Genomic DNA, 22,202 nt, shown 5'->3' on the forward strand with positions numbered 1-22,202 from the left:
CATTGATGACAAAGACATCAAACGGGGAAATCTTGACTTGACTAGAAACGAAATTTTTGCGAAAAATGTTTCTGTTCATGATATTACAGTTGACTGGATTGGTCATCGTATCTTTTACATTGACTCCACGAACATTATCTACCAAATTTATTTGAAAAAGAAAAATACAAGTGTTATGAGGCTTCAACCAGGCTTACAATTTTCCAGCATTGCATTTGACTCAAAACATGGGTAAGGCGATTTTGAAATTTTTTTCATTTACTTGTAAGCGTAAAATTATAAAATTATCTCAATCTATTGGAGGGTTTTCTTAAGTAAGGTAAGAGGTTTTGTTTTTAGAGACGGTGTTTTAATTTAATAGAAAAGTTGAATTTTATAAGTCCGTATTATGGTTTGTTATTTAAAGGTTTAATAATAGAAAAAAATATCGATTTTCCAGGGAAATCAAAACTTGCTTTTTCCCAAGGGAGCGAACATTAAGTATTTTGTTTGCTATAAAGAAACAAACGTCATATAGTTCGACAGATTTTTATTAAAATCAACGTCTTTCGGAGAGATTTGGCCAGCAAAATTTTATTGCGTGACTATAAGGCATTTAAAACCAACTGCAATAATGAACACATTTCGTGTGATTATTCAGCACACATGCAGTAGAAAATAACATGCAGATCCTGAAATTGCAAAAATCGACAGCGATATTTATGTGGAGCAACCAAAGAGCTTTGAGAAAAAAGGTAACAACGGAGGGATCAATGTTTATATATGATGAAGTCATAAAATGAAATAAAACAGAGCGGTAGAAACTGAAATAAAATATTAAATAATTACTTTGCACATAAAACTTTAGTCAAATACTCACAGAACCTTGGCTTTCCACAACCTACAAAAAAGTAGTACAACTTCACTGTGCAACTTAGTGTTGTACATTTAATTCCATTACTGGCTTCGGCTAGCCACCTAAGAGGGCTTTTCTTTGTCAGAAAAAGCAATTTGCTTGACGCCTCCATGGTAATCATATGCTTAATAAGATAAGCCCTACACAAAAGATTTCAACAATTTGGGAGCATTGTTTGTTGCTATACTGTGCTCCTTTGTATACTTTTTTAGGCAGTGTAAGAGATGTGCAACAATCTCAATACGGAATGGCAATAAAGTTTTAAAATATTCACGAATGTGGTGAACGTAAAAACATCAACTTTTCGTTTTGTAATGAAGATAAAAAGAACTACACACATTCCAACGTAGTTATATGAAAAATATAAAAATGGATTTTAGTTTTCAAAAATGTGGGAATTTAAAAAAACATAATCAATATATCAAGTTTATAGTTTTTCAAGCATTCTTTTAACTTGCATTGAATGGCAGAGTATATTGAAAAGTCGAGAGCTGCAAATTAAGTGGCTGTACACTTCCCTTTAATAAATCCAATCACACATCCAATCAAATCATCTGAATGGAAGATCTTTCCACGACCTTTAGTTCATGCAGTGTTTCTTAGTGTAGCTTAGGCAAACGTTAGGTCTGTAGCTGCTCCACTAATGATGAATCTGAAGATAATAATCATGTGATTAAAAAGAAATTGGCTTAAAAGCCTTGTGGAGCGAGAACTTTCTGAATATGTTATAAATAATTTATGACTTTAAAATAATTTCCTCTTCTAACGATTCCTATGAACTCTCCATTCATGAGAGCCTTCTAATCAATAAATACAAGCCTTCACTCTTCGCCTCTCTTAACTTCACTAAATTTTACTTTCCAACTTCTTTATCATGTAATCCATTTGACGCCACCTCCTTTAGACGTAATTTAACACCTTTTGTAAATACAATATCTTGTCTTAAAATCTCATTATAAATTATTACTTGCCTGAATATGTCTTCAGTAAGGACGAAACGTCAGTATAAATTCAATTTTACAGCTTTTGGTCTATTTCTATAGCTCTAATTATAACTTTATGTTAGGCATTAATTGTTATCATATTACAAGAGAAAATCAAGTTTCACGAACACAAAAAGCCAAAAGAACGGTAATATACACGAGAAAGTTTTTAAAGAGTTCGGGGCAAGGTGCAATGAACGACAAGAACACATGAACTTTGCTGTTACTCAAATGCGTAATATATTTAAGAAATGTATATGAGAATGCAATTATGTATCAATAATAATCAAAACTGCCAGTTGCATCAAACATTTTCGATAAAGTAAAGGCCATAGTGTTCAAGCAGGTTTTGCAGCTTGTCCAATCCAAAGATTCTTAAAAACACGAATATGACATGGCGATAGAATCATCATTTTTAAATGATGCCAATACCGTTAGCTCCAGTGTCAATCTTTTTCTGATTTTTCAGAAAAAAAATGAAAAAATTTGACAATTAAAAAGAGAATGTTAAGATAGTATAAAAAATCGTTTTTCCAAACAAACAGAAAAAAGTATCAACAAAAACGATGATCCATCCAAGGAGCTGCTACTTTTCATGCAAGATGAAACTGAAAAATTAAGAAAGCTTAAAATTGAAATGACAAAGCTTTCTTAATTTTATATCTATATTAAATGGTGCATATCATTTACCAACACCAAATTTTCAATTCTAACAAAAATTCCACGCTAATTTTCAACATTATCAGTTACCAACACAATTCATTCAGCAGCCACTCCAAACTACCGAATTACTCATTCTCACAATGATCACAAACAATACCAATCATTATAAAAGTTATGTGAATAAAAATAACATATTACATTTATTATTATGTTCTGAACCACAAGCAATGTTTAATTACTTCATATATTTTAGTTCAGTTTTTAAAAGAGAGATTTCAAATGATAAAGGTGATCTTTTCCTGTTAGTTACAATAGCTTTATGTTGCTATATTATCAAATTTTATGAATATGTTCCATTAAACCGTCTATATATGAAGGTAGTTCTGAATACTTTGACAACATCTTTGTCTAAACTAAAAAAGTATCCTATCTTTCCTTTCTTGCATATATTAGCCTGCCAATTGTTTATGTATTTCAGTACGTATAGAGAAAACTAATGTGCAAAACAAATATTTTTATCAAGGTATCTATTCTTGGCAGAAAGTACAGAACGTTTCTTATGGTTATGGAACATGACTGCAAATAAACATCATATTTTTTCAGTTTCACTTCAGTCAATAGCACTTGATCTAACGCTTGACATGGCTAAAGAGAAGATTTATTGGCGAGTTTCAAACGGAAATGTTTTTTCTTGTGATTACTACTCCCAAAATGTAATTGATTTTGGAACTTCAGGAGGTCCCATGGCAGTATTTGGGGATTTCATTTATATCGTGACTAGTGTTGGACAAAGTGTCGTTAGTGTCCATAACACAACAGATCAACGCACGAGACGAAAATTTTTTCTTCCTGTAATCAACGGTTATCTTGATTTGGCTGTAGCTATAAACAGTATCACTCCTGACTCAAACGGTAGTTAAATATTTACTTATTTGACATAATAATCTAAGACTTGCAAAAACTCCCACGCTAATGTTCATAAAATAGAAAAACGATAAAAAGTTGAAAGTTACATTGCCTTAGTAAACGGTTGTTCTTCCTTCCAAAATTATAGAAAATTTGATGAGCATTAAGTTCAAAGTGTAAAGTGTCTAATTTGGACATTTTTGCCGTTTGTCTATTCTTATCAAACTTATTTGGTGTTAAATTTAAGTCTTTATTGTTTCTTACATCATTTAAACAATCACTTGGGCTTGAAATCAGTCTTAAATAAAAAAATTCATGAAAATAGATTGTAAGACAAAACGTCCAAATTGTGCAGTGAGCTTAAGTTTATCAAATTTCTTAAAATTTCAGTATATTGCAAAACAGAGTTTAAACTTTTACATTTTTGGATTAAACTAAATTTGAAACTTTTCATTTTCTTTGTGCATGCTGTTCAAATTCAGGAGATCACGAAGTAATCTCATGGCTTTCGAGATTAATTTTTTTTTATTTTATTTTAAATAAACAAGGCAAAGCCATGCCAAAATACTTGAGCTTTGACACATTTTGTGAGAACTACTGATGAATTGATAATTTTCTGAACATTTTTCAATTATCTAACTTCTTTAGTATATCCTTTATAGTGTCCCCAGCAGCCAGCAAATTTGTTCATACTCTGTAAATTTTCAACATTTATTTAATTGTTTTGTTTTTACGAAATGCGTAACACCAAAAATACCAACATTGCATTACAAACTTGCTTTCTGTGTACGTGAACGTGCATACTGAGTGACAAATTGTGTTCTTTGAGGAAGAATATGTTTTGTTTAAAATCCCTGGTTAATTTTATTTTTAATTTTATTGATGGATATAGCAACAAGCACTTTTCACTTTCCTTTGTGTGGACCCAACACATACTATCGTAAAATTAATGGAACATTGAACTGCACGTGTATGGAAGGATACTTTGGAGAATGTAACTCGTGCCACGGTATGGATTTATTACTGTCTTTATCAAGATTTTTTATCGCCGATCTTGAATAAAGAGCATCTTTGTGCAGTTTTAAAACTTTGTTCTTTGTTGAGAATCCTGAGATGTTCTCTGTGCTGTTGCTTCTGTGCAAGGAATTTGCTGCATCTACATTTTAGATGTAACCACAAAATAAGGCTTACAGCCAAACATACAAGTTCATCATTATCAATAATATCAAGCAGGAAATCAGTAATAAATTTATGAAAAGCTTCAATACACTTAAAACTCCATCAGCACACTACATTGAAAGTGTATGGTTCTCTAAATGACAATAGCATATGTTAGCAATAACACATTTTGATATTCTCTACATTAAGCAGGGTGTAGGGTTAGGGTTAGGGTAAAGGTTAGGGTTAGGTTTAACACTCCTCTTGAAGTTAGTAATCTAGCTATGGCCCTGCTAACCTAGATACACCATATTAGATAGTCTTGAGTTTATCATCGGTTGGCTTTCAAAAACTAAGAGTTCTGTAAATCCAAACCTTAAAAAGCATTTTGACAGACATGCTTCCAGACCTCCTAGAATGTGTGCACCTCAATAATATTGCATCCAATGTCTTCAACCAATGGATTGTAGCTTTATAAACTTATTCCAAGAACAGACAAATATGGCCGTTGTCTGATTACTCAGTATGCTATGTAGGCTGAAGCTTACATTCCCGCGTTTTTAAAAGTCCTGTTCTCTTTAAACATAGTTTTTACTCTTTGCCATTATAGATGAGATAATTGTTCAAAATTTCTATAATATATCCTGTTGGAAACTGCACGATATACTATTGTAATGCTCTATGTATAGAACTCATAAAGTAGTGAGTTTATCTCGCTCGAAATTTAAATTTATTCTATAATGTTTACACTATGAGTAACAAAATTGAAGCATAGGCAATGGAGCATAAGAAACGGAAACGTCATCAAAAGACTGAAATTTTTAAGAGAAAGTTATATCACTTAAAGTCCCACAAATTTTTTGAAGCTTACAGGCCACGCAATTAGTCATCCGCCGCTTAGTATGGGTGGTATGCACTGATAATATTCATTCATACATATCTTGTTAACTTTCGATGTAAGAAAATTAGGTTTTACTATTAAGAATTCACTTCCTTTTCAAACCTAAATAAGCAATATTTTTAAGAGGTACAATAAATAAGGTCAAAAAATGTATGTAAATAAGGTGTAATAACGTTTTTCAGTAGATGGCATTAAATTTCTAATGGGTTTAATAAAATTTCAAATGACTTTCTTACTTTTCAATTTAACGCTATTAGAATTAGACTGGAATTTTTTATTCAGACATAAAAAAAATTTCATTTAAGCACACATTACAATGAAATTGACTTTAATCTGGAAAATTAGGAATATTTTTGAAATGGGCGTAAAATGAGCTATATTTGACAGCTTACCTCAAGTTCATGCACATTTTTGATGTTATGATTTCCTTATTTTAGTATTTCTTTCTCCATTAAAACATTATGGAATGAATTATATTTTAGTCTAAAACAGACAGTTGATTATGCACAATATAAATACATAACAAATCCACATCAACACTTAACGATTATTATAACCATCCATTTAAACACAAAAGGTTTCCCCTTATGATTAAAATGTCAAGTGTTAGCCGGACTACATAAGCTTCACAATCAACTTCTTTTATTTGATTTACAATTTCTATACAATTTTTTTAAGAATTGTATTTTATTATACTTTACTCTGCAACTTGAGGCTACTCTACAAAACCAGCTCAAAGACCCTCCTCATTCTAAAAACCCTTTAGGTATTGAAAGACTTGTTTTAAACAACATCTGTCTGCAAAACACAATCCTGCCTGTTTAAGCATTTTTAATCAGCTTTTACAGTTAAAAAATGCATATTAAATATTCTATTCTATTCGTACAAATCATTCTGAAAATAATTACTTGTTATTGTTGTCTTATTTATTTTTTCATCCGTCTAGCAAGCTGTCCTTCTGATTGGTTGCAAATAGAATCATCTTGTTATTTCTTCAGTACAAAAGTAACAACATGGAGAAAAGCAAGAAAACTTTGTCAACAGATGGGAGGAGATCTTGCTGTTCCAAAAAATAATGCTGAGAATAATGCCATTTACAGAATCATGTTGAGAAAAGGCAATAAACGTCATTTTATTGGTTTGTATCGCAAGAAAAGCGACAAACAGTTCTACACAGTTCAAAATGGCAAGGCCAGTTTCACATCATGGCGTTATGGAGAACCTAATAATCTTGGTCATGTAGAGAACTGCGTTATTTATTATTACAACAGTTGGCAGGACATAAGATGTGGGCATCACTATAACTTCATTTGTCAACGTGAGAGAGGTAATGTAAACTGTGAGTAGCTCTAAAATTATCAATACATTAGGTACTTTACATAAATGTACTATTTTGTGGTAAAATGGGTGCATTCTTTAGTTATTGTGCATTCCAAAAATAATGTGGTACCAAATTTGGCCAATCTAAAAATTTGCAAGTATATCTTGGTTCATACTTAAACATGTCAATTCAATAAAGAACTGGTATGCATGGAATGGTCATTTAAATATCAAATATAATTGAAAATTATGTTTATTAATAGGTTTGACCGAGTAAATGTGTCAAAAACGGAACCTTAGATGAAGCTTCCCCAAACTTATATAAATTCAAAAGACCTGGTTTTAGGCAATAATGAAAATGCCATACCTTCTTAGCCATTCCTATTTTCATAACTTCTTTGTCCGTTACGCCCTACTGCTGAGCACATTAGGTCACAAAACATGAATATTCGCACACATATGAATATTCAACCACCACCCCCCCCCCCTCCTATCAACGTTCTAGTTTTGGACCTGGTTGTAGCCGACCTGCTTGTATTTAGTCTTGTTTTGTTGGTTTTTCTGTGTTTATTTACTTAGAAAACAATAAATTTGATAATGAAGACTGCTTGATGGAGCAATGAATAAGGCTTGATTGAATAATATTTTTTTAAAGTTTTACAGCAAGATGCAACGTCTCCAAATACCTATGCTTTTCATACCAAGATATGCATATCTATGACGACATGCTTTGATCAAATATGATTTTTCCATTTCTTGTAAAAAATTTTTTCAAAAGAATTAATTGCGGGTAAACCGTCCAGTTTGTTTGGTATAGATGATATGCTTTAATTTCATATAAGTTTGTTAGTCGATGCATCTTTTTTTGCAAAGAAAATCCAACATCTTGAATTAACAAACTCAAAATTTCCGACACTTGCAACGACAGGGGGAGATAATTAATATGCCCCTGTTGTGTGAATTTTTCTAACGCTAATCTCATTGCTTTAAATGGCTAAGTTGTTTTTCATTTTTTTATTAATGATGATAATAATTCAAAATAGCAACCGTCGTGGGTACACGTCACACTTCATAATTCATAGTCCTATTAGCTATGCAAGAACTAGATTTGATTTATATCATAAATGCCACCTTATCAATCCCACTACCAGATTTAACTTTCTTTATGTGTGGTTCTGCTTGTAGCCCTTGGTGAGCAATCTTCTATCGTGTACAGTAAATGATTGTTAATTAATGTATTCTGTTAATAGACGCATTCTTGTTGCAAAAAATCAAACGTAGTCTGTATGATTTACAAAAATATTTGTCTAAACGAATCTAAAAAGTTGTGTTGGATTTACAAATAAATTACTAATTGTACTGGATACATTCCTGACAAATCCAAAAAGAAATGTATCAGTAAGTTGGTCATTCTAGATCTTTTAACTTATGTTGCAAGCTAACGTGACTTCATGAAAATTCTTTGAAAATTTTAGGACAATTATGTTTTTACATTCTCGTAAAATCAATTAAGAAATATTCAAAAGTAATAAATTAAACAAAAAATTTCATATTTATTTATTACACATCTTTAAATTAGACATAAAATAGAATTGCTTAATTTATGGTACACATTTTCAAACAACTTTATTGTGAAATATTAGATATCGGCGAATGTCAGTCTTCTCCTTGTGGCAAAGATCACTCATGCATAAATATCCCAGGATCCTACGAATGCCTATGCTCCATTGGATACAAACTTGAGCGATGTAAATTGTTGAACGAGTAGGCAGAATGTCCTAAAATGATATTTATCATAGCCAGAGTGAATTTTACTATCCAGACGAAGCAAAGTTTGTAGAAAATCCAGTTTTAGTCTCAACATATTTTTTCGCAATGTATTTGTTTACGAACTGAAATGCAAATTTTATAAAATTGATTTGAAAGCGATGTAAATTGTTTAACAAGTAAGCAAGGTGTATTCAGATGAAAAATGTCGTTGCAAGATTCCATTTTACTGTCCAGACAAAGCGAAGTTTTCTGAAAAGCATCAAATTTTAGTCTCAACATTAAGTTGCAGACCTTGTGAAAATATTTTTTCCGTATACGGACCTCCCAGTCGGTAAATACGTATTATACAGGGGCGGATCCATGGGATATCCAATGTGGCACAGGAAACGGTCAGAATTCGGCAAAAAATCTTGAAATTCAGACATTAAACATATATTTTCTTAGTTTATTCAGTTTATTGAGTCTATTTTTTTAAGGGTTTATATTACGAATTTTAGCCCCCTCCTTTTTTATTAGCTAAATTGAAAGACCTTTTTTCAGTGATTTTAAATCTGCAATTATAATTGGAATTGGATTGGTGAAAGTGATTTTACGGACGTTCAAAGTCACGATTTTCAGCATTTTTTTGCGAATTTTTAGATCGGTATGCTAATGACTTGTGACGTAGTTAGTTGAACACATATATCAACATGGCGTATTCTACTAGTAATCTTAATAAGAAGCGCGGAGGAAAACGCTGTGTTGCTGGCGGACCTAATCAAATTAGTTGCACCAATGACCCAAAAACCGAAGGAATATCAATGCATCTGTTTCCTAAAAAAGGAACAGAGCCGCAAAGACATAGAAAATGGGTAAATTTTGTGCATAAACATAGACCGGGTTTTGAGGCTTCCTCTACCTCGTGTCTGTGTTCTGCGCATTTTGAAGATTCTTGGTTTCACCTTAATTTGAGCTTGCAAGTCAAGCTCAAAAGAAGGTTGAAGAAAGATGCTATCCCAACCATTGACGTCGCTGGGATTCCTGAACAATTACAGGACGAAATAACCGATCGAAAGCGAAGACAAGTAAGTTTACGCTTGTTTATGTTAATTTTTCTTTTGTCATATGTAAATTCGATATAAGTTTTGTAGATTATTCGACATACTCTTCATAAGCCATCGCTGAAGGAAACATGTTCCGAATAAAGTGGTAAACACAAGCAGGTAAAGCCCGAGTATTCTCCCATCCCATAGACCCACAAAACCATCGCATCAAACATCTGTATGCCACAGCTCTCAAGTACCTGAAGTAAATAAAAAGGTTGGACTAATTATTGTTGATGAAACAATGTTGATGATAACATTGTTTCTCATACAATTTACAATCTTACATATTTAATGATTGTGATGCTTGGCGGCAATAAGCACGTCCATTCCTATCTCTCAATAATGGCCCGACGTTTTCAAGGACAGCCTCATGAACTAAAGGCCCAAATTTGGCATACTGTGTTATGCAGGATATTATCTCAATGCTGCCATCGAATGTCATTTTCTGCAAAGCTGGTCCTATTTCCTTACAGCATCTGTACTCTAATGCGCCTTCTAACAAATCGGTATGACAGCATTGACAATTACACCTGAAACGTGGGAGCATTGTGGTTTATAAAGTAACTTTATGTATATTACAAACAGGAGAAAACAACAACTTACCATTCACCGAGTGGAATAACGCCATCACTTCGTTGTTCTAATGTCCCAGGGAGAATTCTATTGGGATCATCTGGAGTGTGCACTTCATCACCATCTCCTGCGAGCGGTTCATGGTCATATGCGAAGTCGTTTAAATGTTTGACATAACCCATGGATTCCGAGCTCCAATCAGATACGCATTCAGACATCGAATTCGAATTATCTGAGCACTGATTTGAGGACATACTTTCAGGAAAACTTGTTTTTTAATATTTTATTAAAAATACTGTCATTATTTGTTTTTAAGACAAGAAAAACGACAACAAAATCACCTCCTATAATATAATATTATATTGACGGAAACAGACGTGTTCAACTATCTACGTCACAAGTATCAATATGGCGTCGTAAAAAATTCGAAAATAGTACCCGAGTTTGGAGGCAAAATTAAGGAACTTATATTTATCTGTTTAAGTCCAGCGACATGTCATAGTTCTTTAAATAATCCAAATTTTCAATTAAGCTCATAAAAAAGGGGTGCTAAAATTCGTAATATAAGCCCTTTAACCAAAAAACACTAAAAAAAACACATGAAATGCATTTGTTGACGTACTCAAAATTCACATTTAAGTGACAGATTTTATAAATCATCGTATTATTACGCCGTTCAGATTTGCCTAATATAATCCGATTATCCTGCAAAACGTAACTCGATTGCTGTTCCAAGTCCAGTTTTGCTGTTACAGTGGTATACAGAGCGTTGCCGCTGACGCACTTCACCTTGAGAAAGCGTCGTTTCTAGCGCACCTCACAGTTTGAAAAGGAGTATACACAAATCTAAGCGCCCCAGCTCTAGCTCGCTAGCATAATTACAGCGAAGGTCAAGCCCAGGACATTGGCAGGAGCCAAAGACGGCTGGACCACCCCGTGCCTGCCCTGCCAGCCATCGAGGTCTATTATTTAGAGAGATATACTCTCATAGAGTAATCCAAACGTTCGACAGCCATGAGGCAGGGCAAGAACAAGTGTGCGTGGTTTCTACCCGGAAAGCTCATCACATGTGGGCGAAGCTCCATAGGTGATGAGCCCGAAGACGACAACCATAACGTTTGTCATTCACAACCTGCGGGGCTACGACAGCAATCTCATCATGCAGACTATTGCATAGACTGAAGGGAAGGTCACCTGTATCCCCAACAACGCCGAGAAATACATCTCGTTCAGCATCGGCCAGCTCCGGTTCATCGACAGCACCCAGTTCATGCTCTCATGCCAGGATGGACTGGTGAAAGCCAGTGGCCCGCAAGACATGCGCATCACAGCTGACTACGAGCCGAACCTCCAGAGGCCTACCCTCTTGCTCCGGAAGGGGATCTCCCCCTACGAGTACATGGACAGCTGGCTCCGATTGGACGAGGAGAGCATCCTGCCGAAGGAGGCTTTCTACAACAAGATCTAAGGCGAAGGCATCACCGACGGTGACTACGCCAAAAAGAAAAAGGTTCTGGGACGCCTTCGTCTTTTACAACCCTCGGCGACTACCACGTCCTCTACCTTCGGACCGATGTCCTCCTCCTCGCTGACGTTTTCGACAACTTCCGAAAGCTGTGCCTCGAGCGATACCGGCTAGACCCGGCCCACTATTACACGAGCCCGGGCCTACGCTGTGACGCTTTCCTCAAGCACACAGGGCTGGAGCTCGAGCTGCTCACCGACATTGACATGCATCTCTTCATCTAGAAGGGCCTGCGAGGTGGCATCAGCATGGCCAGCAAGCGCTTCGACAAGGCCAACAATCCCAAGGTGACAGACTACGATCCGGGCAAGCTCCAAAGATGGATCCAGTACTACGAAGCCAACAACATGTACGGCTGGGCAATATCGCAGCCGCTCCTGAAAGGCGCGTTCGATTGAGTCCCCCAAGAGGAAGTGAAGACGGCCCTGAACCAGCCTGTACATGCAGAGAAGGGCTACATTCTCAAAGTCGACCTGGAGTATCCAGAAGAGCTGCACGACGAGCACAATGCATATCCATTAGCGCCAGGACGCCTGAAGGTCGACAGCGCTTTGATGTCGGATTACCAGCAAATTCTCTTCAAACAGATGTATGGGGGTGCGTCTCACGAGGTCGAAAAGCTGGTCCCCAATCTGCGCGACAAGGCCCGATACGTCTTGCACTATCGGAATCTGCAGCTTGGCATGCGCCTGAAAAATATCCACAGAGCGCTCTGCTTCGACCAAAGCTCATGAATGGAGCTCTACATCCGGAAAAACACCGAACTCCGGAAGAAGGCAAAGAGTGACTTTATAGTCAACCTCTACAAGCTGCTGAACAACAGCGTCTTTGGCAAGACGATGGAGAACCTCGAAAGCGTGTCGATGTAAAGCTTCTCCGGCCAAGCGAGACCGAGAGACTCCGCAAACTTATCGCCAAGCCGACATACAATCGGCCTCTTATCTTTGGCGATGCGGGAGAACTCGCAGCCGTTCATATGAATAAAAGCAGTCTGCTGCTCAACCGGCCTGTATTCGTAGGCACGAGCATTCTCGACCTCTCGAAGCATCTGATGTACGTCTGGTACTACAACCATCTCAAGGTGATATACAGGTCGTCAACAGAGCTCCTCTACACCGACACCGACAGCTTTGTGCTGGAGATCCAGACTGAGCACGTGTACGCCGACATGAGACGCAACGCTGGTCAATACGACACCAGCAACTACCTCAAAGACCATCCGCTGTTCAGCAAAGCCAACAAGAAGATGCTGGGGAATGAAGGACGAGTGCGCTGGGGCGCCTATTGGTGAGTTTGTGGGGCTTAGGCCTAAGATGTACTCTATCCTGAAAGCCGATGGTCTGGAGGAACGCAAAGCAAAGGTGTTGAAAAGGCCGTCGTGAAAAAGCATATCAGTCATGTCCAGTACAAAGAGGCGCTATTTGAGGCAAAGGGCTTCCGCCACGGTATGGATATGCTGCGCTGTCACGGGCATCAGATCTTCCGCGAACATGTCAACAAGACATCATTGAGCCCGCTGGACACGAAGCGCTGGATCGCGGCCGATGGTATCTCTACCCTAGCAGGCGGGCCTAGGGAAGCCCATGCCGCAGGCGAATAAATAATAAATGCGTAATTAGGCTGATAATTAGTTCTGATTTGATAATTACAGTAGAAGAGCTGCTCCACGGCTAAGCGTAAGGTAGTATATGCTAGTGAAAGCTCTCATAAAAAGCGTGACAGGACCCCATCGACTAAGCCGGTGGTGTTTTGGTCCCAAAGGGCACCACTTGGAGTTCCTTGTCTACAATTGCGTCAGCATATCTTCGGCCCATCGCTCAAATAATACAACACAGGCTTTCCACCCTCAGACACAGCCCACTTGACCTGATGGGAGGTCACACTCCATACAGGATAGGTCGCCCTACTCCGTTCGCCACCCTCAAGTTTACCAGGCGCATACAAATACCGCACCATAACATCCGATGGCAATTGTCGCTCTTTGAAACCAACTAGACGAAGCGCTAGCGCAGCGGGTTTGGCCTTATAGCTCTTCTCCCGAATCGCAAGGGAGGGCTTTTCACCCGTCAAACAGGTAGTTTCATTATTGAGCGCTTTAACCACCTCAGGTAATCTTGATACCCATTCTTTGATCCGAGTTCCAAGCTCAGCCACCTCCCAATGATACTGGTTACCGAACAATCGCTCCGCCAAAATTCGGTTGAATCTTTCTACGATCCCCTGATCTCTATGAACCCCAACCTTACCCTGTCGAATTAAGACACCATTTTTATCACACGCTTTTTGCACAGCCCCGCGAAACTACGAACCAGGTTCGACTTGTAAAACTTTAGGCCTTCGAAGAGGCCCACAGGCATAAATAGACTCTTACGCCTTTCCAAACTGAGTCGCTGTCTTGTCTGTGATTGCCTGGGCCTCCTTATACCGACTTGCTACGTAGACGACCATGGGATAGCACTTCGCGCTAATGCGGGAAAGTAGATCTGCCAGATGGCCTGTTAGCCATTCATGAGCCTCATCCTCGCTGACGCCAGCTTCTTTTGCCAGGTTTGGGATAGGAGCAATGCCACGCCGGTACCCCGCAGGACTGTAGTACGTCTCTGCGAGGCGTTCTTCAACGCTTCCGTCCGTAGAAACGATTATTTTTCCTCCATTACGACAAGATTCTTTGGAAAAAAAACCCAGAAACAATACTACCACATACACCACAGCGCCCTGCAAGTCTAAGGTTGCCGTTATGATTTACAACTATACCACTTAAAACTGGCTGCAGTCTTTTGCAACGCATACAAAACGCGACAGTCATTTTCACTTGACTATGTTTTAGTTTGATGTGTTATGTTCACCAAGCTTTTCTGATTTTATCAATTTTACCCGCGGCTTTCATTGCCAAATCAATAGTATTAGTACCGAATGGAAGCGCATTATTCAAACCTCTTTTTCTTCTTCTCTTTTTATCCAGAAGTTCACTTTTAGAAAGAAACTAGGAGACGCCTCTGTCGCAGACTCGGTAGCGCCCCGTGAGCGTAGGTTGGTTTTTTGTATATTCGATTTTTCCTTTAACAACAAGTTGTTGTTTCTTACAGTACAAACAGTAAGCAATGACCATCTCTATATAATGCACAAATATTTAGTCTGATATGAAAAATTCATCGCGATGTTAGTTATTGGCGCGCTTTTAGAGTTTATCTAGCAAACCGTTTTACAATACGCTCGTTACGCGCAGAAGGGCGCGAATCGAAATCTAACAGAATATCTGTCGCAGACCGATTGTGAACCCGATCGTGTAAGAAGAGAAGGCAGTACCACCCACACATAATGGAGCGCCGATCTTGTTTCTCGTTGCATAAATAGCAAACAACAAGTTTTGACCGTTCCATCCACTTTTAACTACGTCAGATGGTGGAAGCCGAAGCTGTCAAAGTAATCTACGCAGAACTAATCAGCAAATGCGCAAATCCAGTGAGTCCCACCTCCATGGAGAAAGTCTTGTAAGTTGATTATAACACTTTGTTCAGCTTAAAGAGGCTCTTTAGGAAGCATGTCTTTTGAAAACACCCCCTAAAACCTTTAGCTACTGCTTTTAGATTACCACTTACTGTACTATTGATATCTTTGTTTGATAGCGGCTACCACTTCCTCACCCGCGTCACCGCGTCCTGGGGAGGTATACTCCTTCCCCCGACGTTCCTAATCCAAGGGTTTTTCCTAGGACGGGCGCTACGATGGGAGCAGCTATACCTGTAAGCAAAGAACCAAGGAATCCACCTTGTTGCGCGCGCGTCATGGCTGTAATCTGACTCTTAGACAATTTTAGATCGATTCCAGATCCTTTAGATCTTGCACCCATTATTCGCTTGATCTGCGTATTAGTAAGCGTAAGCATATCAAGACCATCAAGAGTGCTGTTGGTAATTCGTAAAGTTACTCCACTTTTGTCTCTAACTGCTTTTGCCAAGGTAGTTCTCTGATCTTTTGAAAGTTTAACACCGTGAACTGTGTATCAAGAACGACCTTACTTACAAGAGCTACTACCGAAACCGAGAAAACTGTTATTATACTCAGGTCCATTAAATGGTGTGATACCTCTTCTTCTAACTATACCACTACCAGCAACTGCTTTTGCGTGCTCCCGGGGATAGCACCTGATAGAGCTGCTAGGCCTAGAGATGGTAACACTTTTGGCATGAGTTTAATGACCGTAGGTATGAGTTTTCCTACAAGATTTCCAATAAAGCTACCACCTTCTATACTTCTTGACCCAGGATGATAAATACCAGCGCCTTTAAACTCCTGAGTGATTACTCGCTCCATGGCGGGTCTGAGAGCTTTAAACAATATTGCGTTATCAATGTCCGACATTTTTGTGCATTTGCAAAACAATTTGCGTATATAAACAGTCGAAAAATTTTTATTTTTTTTAAATTTCTAATTAATTCTGGTGCGAAGTAATCGAATTAAACGTAACATATCACATCAGACTAATCATCACATTAGACAAACAGACTAAACCATTATGTCCACTATACCGTTAATCGCATTGAGCCTAAGGAAACGCTACCTAAGCACGAAGCAGTACACGTGGTACGCCTGTTCACCACCAGCATTAATAGCACTATTAAAAGGGCCACCTAAGATCCAACGAACATCAATGTTTGCCGGAGCTTTTTTCAAAGCTTCAGGATGAAGACTAACGTGAAAGTTGTAAATAAGAAAGAGGTTTGCGAAGTCTCCTAAGTTTACTTGAGAGCCTGTATCCGGGTCGCTGTATTTCATCGCAGGGTCTTGGAACATCATGTAAGCTCTGCTGTAATTTCTTTCAGCAGCTGTGTAATTGACTTCAAGCTCTTCTTCAGGATACTTGTGATTCTTATTCATCCGCACATGAATCTGACGCAAATTAGCATTATCAAACACATGTATAGTTTGTTTTTGATTTTCTGAGCGCTCTGCATCTTGGAACGCTACGAAGATGGCGGCGACTTGCGAAACCAATGTTGAAGTTAGGGTTCTCTGTTGAGTTAAGGTAAAGTTAGCCCGGAAGTTGCCGCCATTCAAAGCGACACCGTTACCTACAATAGCAGCAGGAAGCAACTGAGCGTTAGTTCTGTTTACATGCTTATTAGAAACAGCCCTACTGGTAGCTCTACTGTCGCGGTACCAGAAAGCACTCGTGGCGATGCTCCTGGACGAATCATCCGAATAAAATACAAGCCGCATGATCATGTTGACAGTTGAAGCATACTGACTTATTTCTTCAACTGTCTTGTTAATAACCTGGAACTGGACCGTCTTAAACAGGCTCCAGCCACCATTTGCCAGAGCGACATTGTCGGCGGCATCATAATTGGTGCCATCGCTCTTTACCATGCGACCTCGAACTTCAAGAACGGCTCTGTGAAGCCATATAAGATGGTAAACCTTCTCAGTGTCGATATTGATATTCTTATTATCGAAATTTGGATCGCGGGGAAGAACTCTTTTGTACTGCAGACGCTCAACAGAGTGGTCAACGATGGGCTCGTTAAAGAGTCGAAGTGCTGGGAATATCATGTCCGTAGCCATTGTTATGATAGTTTGTTGTTCGTACAGTATATATATTACAAAAACTTTGCGTTTGCTGATCATCAGACCGATGTATTTTAATTATTATTTCTGATATTTTGTCTGATGTGATATTTAGGCATACATTATGCCGTTACCTGACACGAGGTTTCTTAGAATACCTAAGTCTCGAGAAGTCAGCTGCTGCTTAGCAAGGCTTTCAGCGCGCGATACTAGAGCTTTTCTAGCTTCAGAAGTCCCAACAAGCTCTTTAAGTTTAGATCTAGCTTCTTTCGTTAAAAAGCAGTGCGAGCACTTTTTGCGCGCGTTTTTGAAGTACTAATACCAGCTTCAGCCGCAGCACGAGCCACTGCAGATGCACGTGATTCAGCTTTTCTTGCCACTCCTTTAACGTCTCCGTGGGCGAGATGGGCAACAAGACTGCTTACGTTTTCAGGCGAGAACTGCTCTTTTGCAGTCGATATAGCAGCCTCTTTGGCTGCTGTAGCCGTGTCACGAATTGCTTTTTTACCAGCCGCCACGGCCACATTCTTGATTTTTGGAGCAAACTTACCTACGCGAGATCCTAAGGCTCTAGCTGCGGACTTCCCCGCACTAAATAGCGCACACTTTGCCTTACCAGCAAGACCCACGATGTTTCCAATCAATAACCCCCTGACAATTTTTCGACGAACTATACCAAGTTTAATCATAGGAAATATCATTTTGCCTAGTATATTATATATAGAAAATAAGCCCTTATGGCAACAGCTTCTGAATGGGAATCCGCTTATGAGCGTGTATGATCACAATTTTGGACGGATGTTCAAAGTGTAAGTTACTTGCTCCCCATTTAAATCAATCTTATTTCTTGTCTGATTAGTGATTTCCATTTTAATAAGGTAAGAACGTATAAGTATAAAGCCCTCAGGATTTAAGGGAGATAAAAGTAACACAGGAGCTGAGGGGGCTCTAGGAGATACGGGTACTAGAAGACCAAAGGGAGAAAAAGGTGATACAGGAGCTACAGGGGGCTCATAGAGATACGGGTCTTCGAGGACCAAAAGGAGAGAAAAGTGATGAGGGTCTTAGAGGAGATGACAGAACTGATGGGACCAATAGAAGCGACGGTGCGCCCGGTGCCACAGGAGCTCAAGGGCCTTAACGACCTCCAGGACATCAGGGACCTCAAGGACCTCAAGGGCAACAAAGCATTAGAGGTCTAACATGTCCAAGAGGAGAGCCGGCGTCTACAGGGGCCGCGTGACCTCGAGGAGGCCCTCAAGGTCCTAAAGGAGATACTGGGGCCACAGGGCCTCAGGGGCCTTCAGAACGTTAAGGACCTCAAGGACAGGCAGGAGCTGATTGGCTTAAAGGAGACCAAGGAGATTAACCTGTTTTGAACTCTCCTAATGGATTTTACCCCCCAGATATGAGCGGAGTAAATGTAACTTTAGTAACGTTTCCTACTGGAAAAACACTCGAAAATAATAAAATAGCATTATTAAACATTTGGTTTGAACGGTCTCAAAACGAGTGGTTCAACATTACATCTACTGTGTTTGAACAAAGTTGGGGGCCTTATGTTAGTTTCGTACATGATAACACTAACAAATTGATGTCACATGTTAGTACAATACCCCCAATTAGACGCGAAGATATGAGGTACACTATTTAGAGTTTTCTTAATTCTCAAACAATAAATTTTCACTTTATATTTATAGTGTTTATCACTTCAGTTGTGTCTTGTCACACAAACATTAAAATGCCTAACGCAGCTGAAACTTCGGTTCATGAATTTGAATCAACAAACGATCTCTTTCGCCGAGCAGTAGAAGTATACTTACGACAAAATAGAGAGAAAAATTTTGAAAAATTCCAACTAGAAGATAATTCTAGGCTGAAAAAATAGTCATATCTTCTTGGAACTATTCAGACGTAGATTAACCTACGCGTGAGGCTCAAAGATTTGCTAAGTTCGACAAAAACTACGACGCCCGTCGTGTAAAACATCATAGAAGACGTGAAAAACACAAAAAGCGACTAGAAATTGCAGTAGGTGTGTACACGCAAATTGGTACTTCAATCACTGGTAAAAGAGGTTCAGATTGGACTAATGTTGCAATGTGTGAAAAAGGTGAAGATGATTCTTCTACAATCACCATCGAAACCACTGGATTATACTGAATATCATTAAGTGGAAAATGTTTTACAAGTGCAGGAACGCTACGAGTACTTCAAACTCCTAGCAAATTACTTGTCTTAAGTGAAACAAAAACACATCATGTTGGTTATATTAACTTTGAATGTAGCTATAGTGATTTTATAGATGTAGACTTACCTATTGATGCAAATTAGTTGTTCAACAGATGGGAACTGCTAGAGTAATTATCACACTCACTATAGAAAGTATAATACCCGAATATTCAACGGTTGTTTGATGAAGATTTGCTACACGAAGCGCTAGATGATTCCGAAGGCTTTCCTTTATTATCTAGAACTGAATAAGAACACTTCACGTTTGGCAAAGGAGTGAACCGGCCGCCGGAGGCGTCTGAGTTTTAGTTTTTGGAGGAATTGCACTTAGAAACTGAAGTGCGTAATAGCGTATTAACGCTGGTTCGCTCATATTTCCATACGTAGCTTCCTTACCTACAGAATTTGTTATAACAGGCGGTCTACTTTCTATTACGTCATTAGGCTTAATAGGTCTGCGCTTACAGGGTACCGAAGGAAGTTCAGGTGGAGCTGTATTCGTACGCTTTCTTGATGTAGATTTTAGTGGTTAAAAAGCTTCAAGGAATGAGTTTAGAGCTCTTCCACTTGTAACACCCTGTTTATATAGTTGCAGAATCTCTCTAACAGTATCCATCTCGATTCTATATAATATATAAATATTATTCTTCTAATTGTATCGTACCTACTTGTATTAGCAGCCTGGTTTGTAATTTAAGATGTTCTTCTCTTTGTCTTATTATTACATTATTCAATTTTTTCTCTCTTTCTCTTCTTTATTTTTGCTCTTGTCTTTTCATACGTACTCTTTTGGATTCACTATTCATTTTACAACGTACCCTATTATACGCTACTTCTAAATAATAGACCCGACGGCCAGCCGTCTTCTGCCGTTGTCCTGGGTTTGACGTTCGCTGTAATTATGCTAGCATATTTACAAGTATTACGTAAGCGAGCTAGGGCTGGGGCGCTAGATTTGTGTATACTCCTTCTCAAACTGTGAGGTGCGCTAGAAACGGCGCTTTCTCAAGGTGAAGTGCGCCAGCGGCAACATTTTGATTTTCACAATTAACACATTTCGATTTTCTCTACATTAAGAAGGGAGTAGGGTTAGGGTTAGGCAAGGGTTAGGGTTAGGGTAAGGGTTAAGGATAGGTTTAACACTCCTCGTGAAGTTAGTAATCTAGCTATGGCCCCTCTAACCTAGATACACCATACTAGACAGTCTTAAATTTTTTATTGGTTGGCTTTTGTAAACTAAGAATTCTGTAAACTCAAACTTTAAAAAGCAATTTGACAGACATGCTTCCAGACCTCCTAGAATGAGTGCACCTTAACAATATTACATCACATGTCTTCAACCAATGGATTGTAGCTTTATGAACTTATTTCAAGAACAGACAAATATGGCTGTTGTCCGATTACTCAGTAGGCTATGTGGCTGAAGCTTACATTCCCTCGTTTTTAAAAGTCCTGTTCTCTTTAAACATAGTTTTTACTCTTTGCGATTCTAGACGAGATAAATGATCAAAATTTCAATAATATATCCTGTTGGAAACTGTACGATATACTATTATAATGCTCTATGTATAGAACTGATAAAGTAGTAACTTTATCTCGTTCGAAATTTTAATTTATTCTATAACTTTTACACTATGAGTAACAAAACTAAAGCAAAGGCAAAGGAGCACAAGAAACGGAAACGTCCTCAAAAGTTATATCACTTAAAGTCCCACAAATTTTTCTAAGCTTACAGGCCACGCAATTAGTCATCCGCCGCTTAGTATGGATGGTATGCATTGATAATGTTCATTTATACATATCTTGTTAATTTTCGATGTAAGGAAATTAGGTTTTACTATTAAGCCTTCACTTCCTTTAAAAACCTAAATAAGCAATATTTTTAAGAGGTACAATAAATAAGGTTAAAAAAATGTATGTAACTAAGGTGTAATAACGTTTTTCAGTAGATGGCAGTAAATTTCTACTGTGTTTAATAAAATTTCAAATGACTTTCTTACTATTCAATTTAACGCTATTAGAGTTAGACTGGAATTTTTTATTCAGACATAAAAAAATTTCATTTAAGCACACATTACAATGAAATTGACTTTAATCTGGAAAATTAGGAATATTATTTGAAATGGGCTTAAAAATGAGCTATATTTGACAGCTTACCTCAAGTTCATGCACTTTTTTGGTGTTATGGTTTCCTTATTTTAGTATTTCTTTCTCCATTAAAACATTATGGAATGAATTATATTTTAGTCTAAAACAGACAGCTGATTATGCACGATATAAATACATAACAAATCCACATCAACACTTAACGATTATTATAACCATCCATTTAAACACAACATCTTCCCCTTATGATTAAAATGTCAAGTGTTAGCCGGACTACATAAGCTTCACAATCAACTTCTTTTATTTCATTTACAATTTTTATACAATTTTTTTAAGAATTGTATTCTATTATACTTTACTCTGCAACTTGTGGCTACTCTACAAAACCAGCTCAAAGACCCTCCTCATTCTTAAAAACCCTTTAGGTATTGAAAGACTTGTTTTAAACAACATCTGTCTGCAAAACACAATCCTGCCTGTTTAAGCATTTTTAATCAACTTTTACAGTTTAAAAGTG

General features: G+C 37.9%; 1 protein-coding gene across 1 annotated transcript; it reads left to right on the top strand.

Annotated features, from left to right (window-relative positions):
- The first annotated feature begins 206 nt into the window (after positions 1 to 206).
- Positions 207 to 7,103, top strand: LOC124454817 (C-type lectin domain family 4 member C-like). Its single transcript, XM_047005567.1, has 5 exons — positions 207 to 231; positions 3,065 to 3,453; positions 4,340 to 4,456; positions 6,453 to 6,833; positions 7,090 to 7,103. Exons 2-5 carry the CDS (start codon positions 3,114 to 3,116, stop codon positions 7,101 to 7,103), a joined length of 852 nt encoding a protein of 283 aa, XP_046861523.1. The 5' UTR covers positions 207 to 231; positions 3,065 to 3,113.
- Positions 7,104 to 22,202: the final 15,099 nt, after the last annotated feature.

Source organism: Xenia sp. Carnegie-2017, unplaced genomic scaffold (genome assembly GCF_021976095.1).
Source record: "Xenia sp. Carnegie-2017 unplaced genomic scaffold, XeniaSp_v1 HiC_scaffold_3, whole genome shotgun sequence".
Lineage (NCBI taxonomy): Eukaryota > Metazoa > Cnidaria > Anthozoa > Malacalcyonacea > Xeniidae > Xenia > Xenia sp. Carnegie-2017.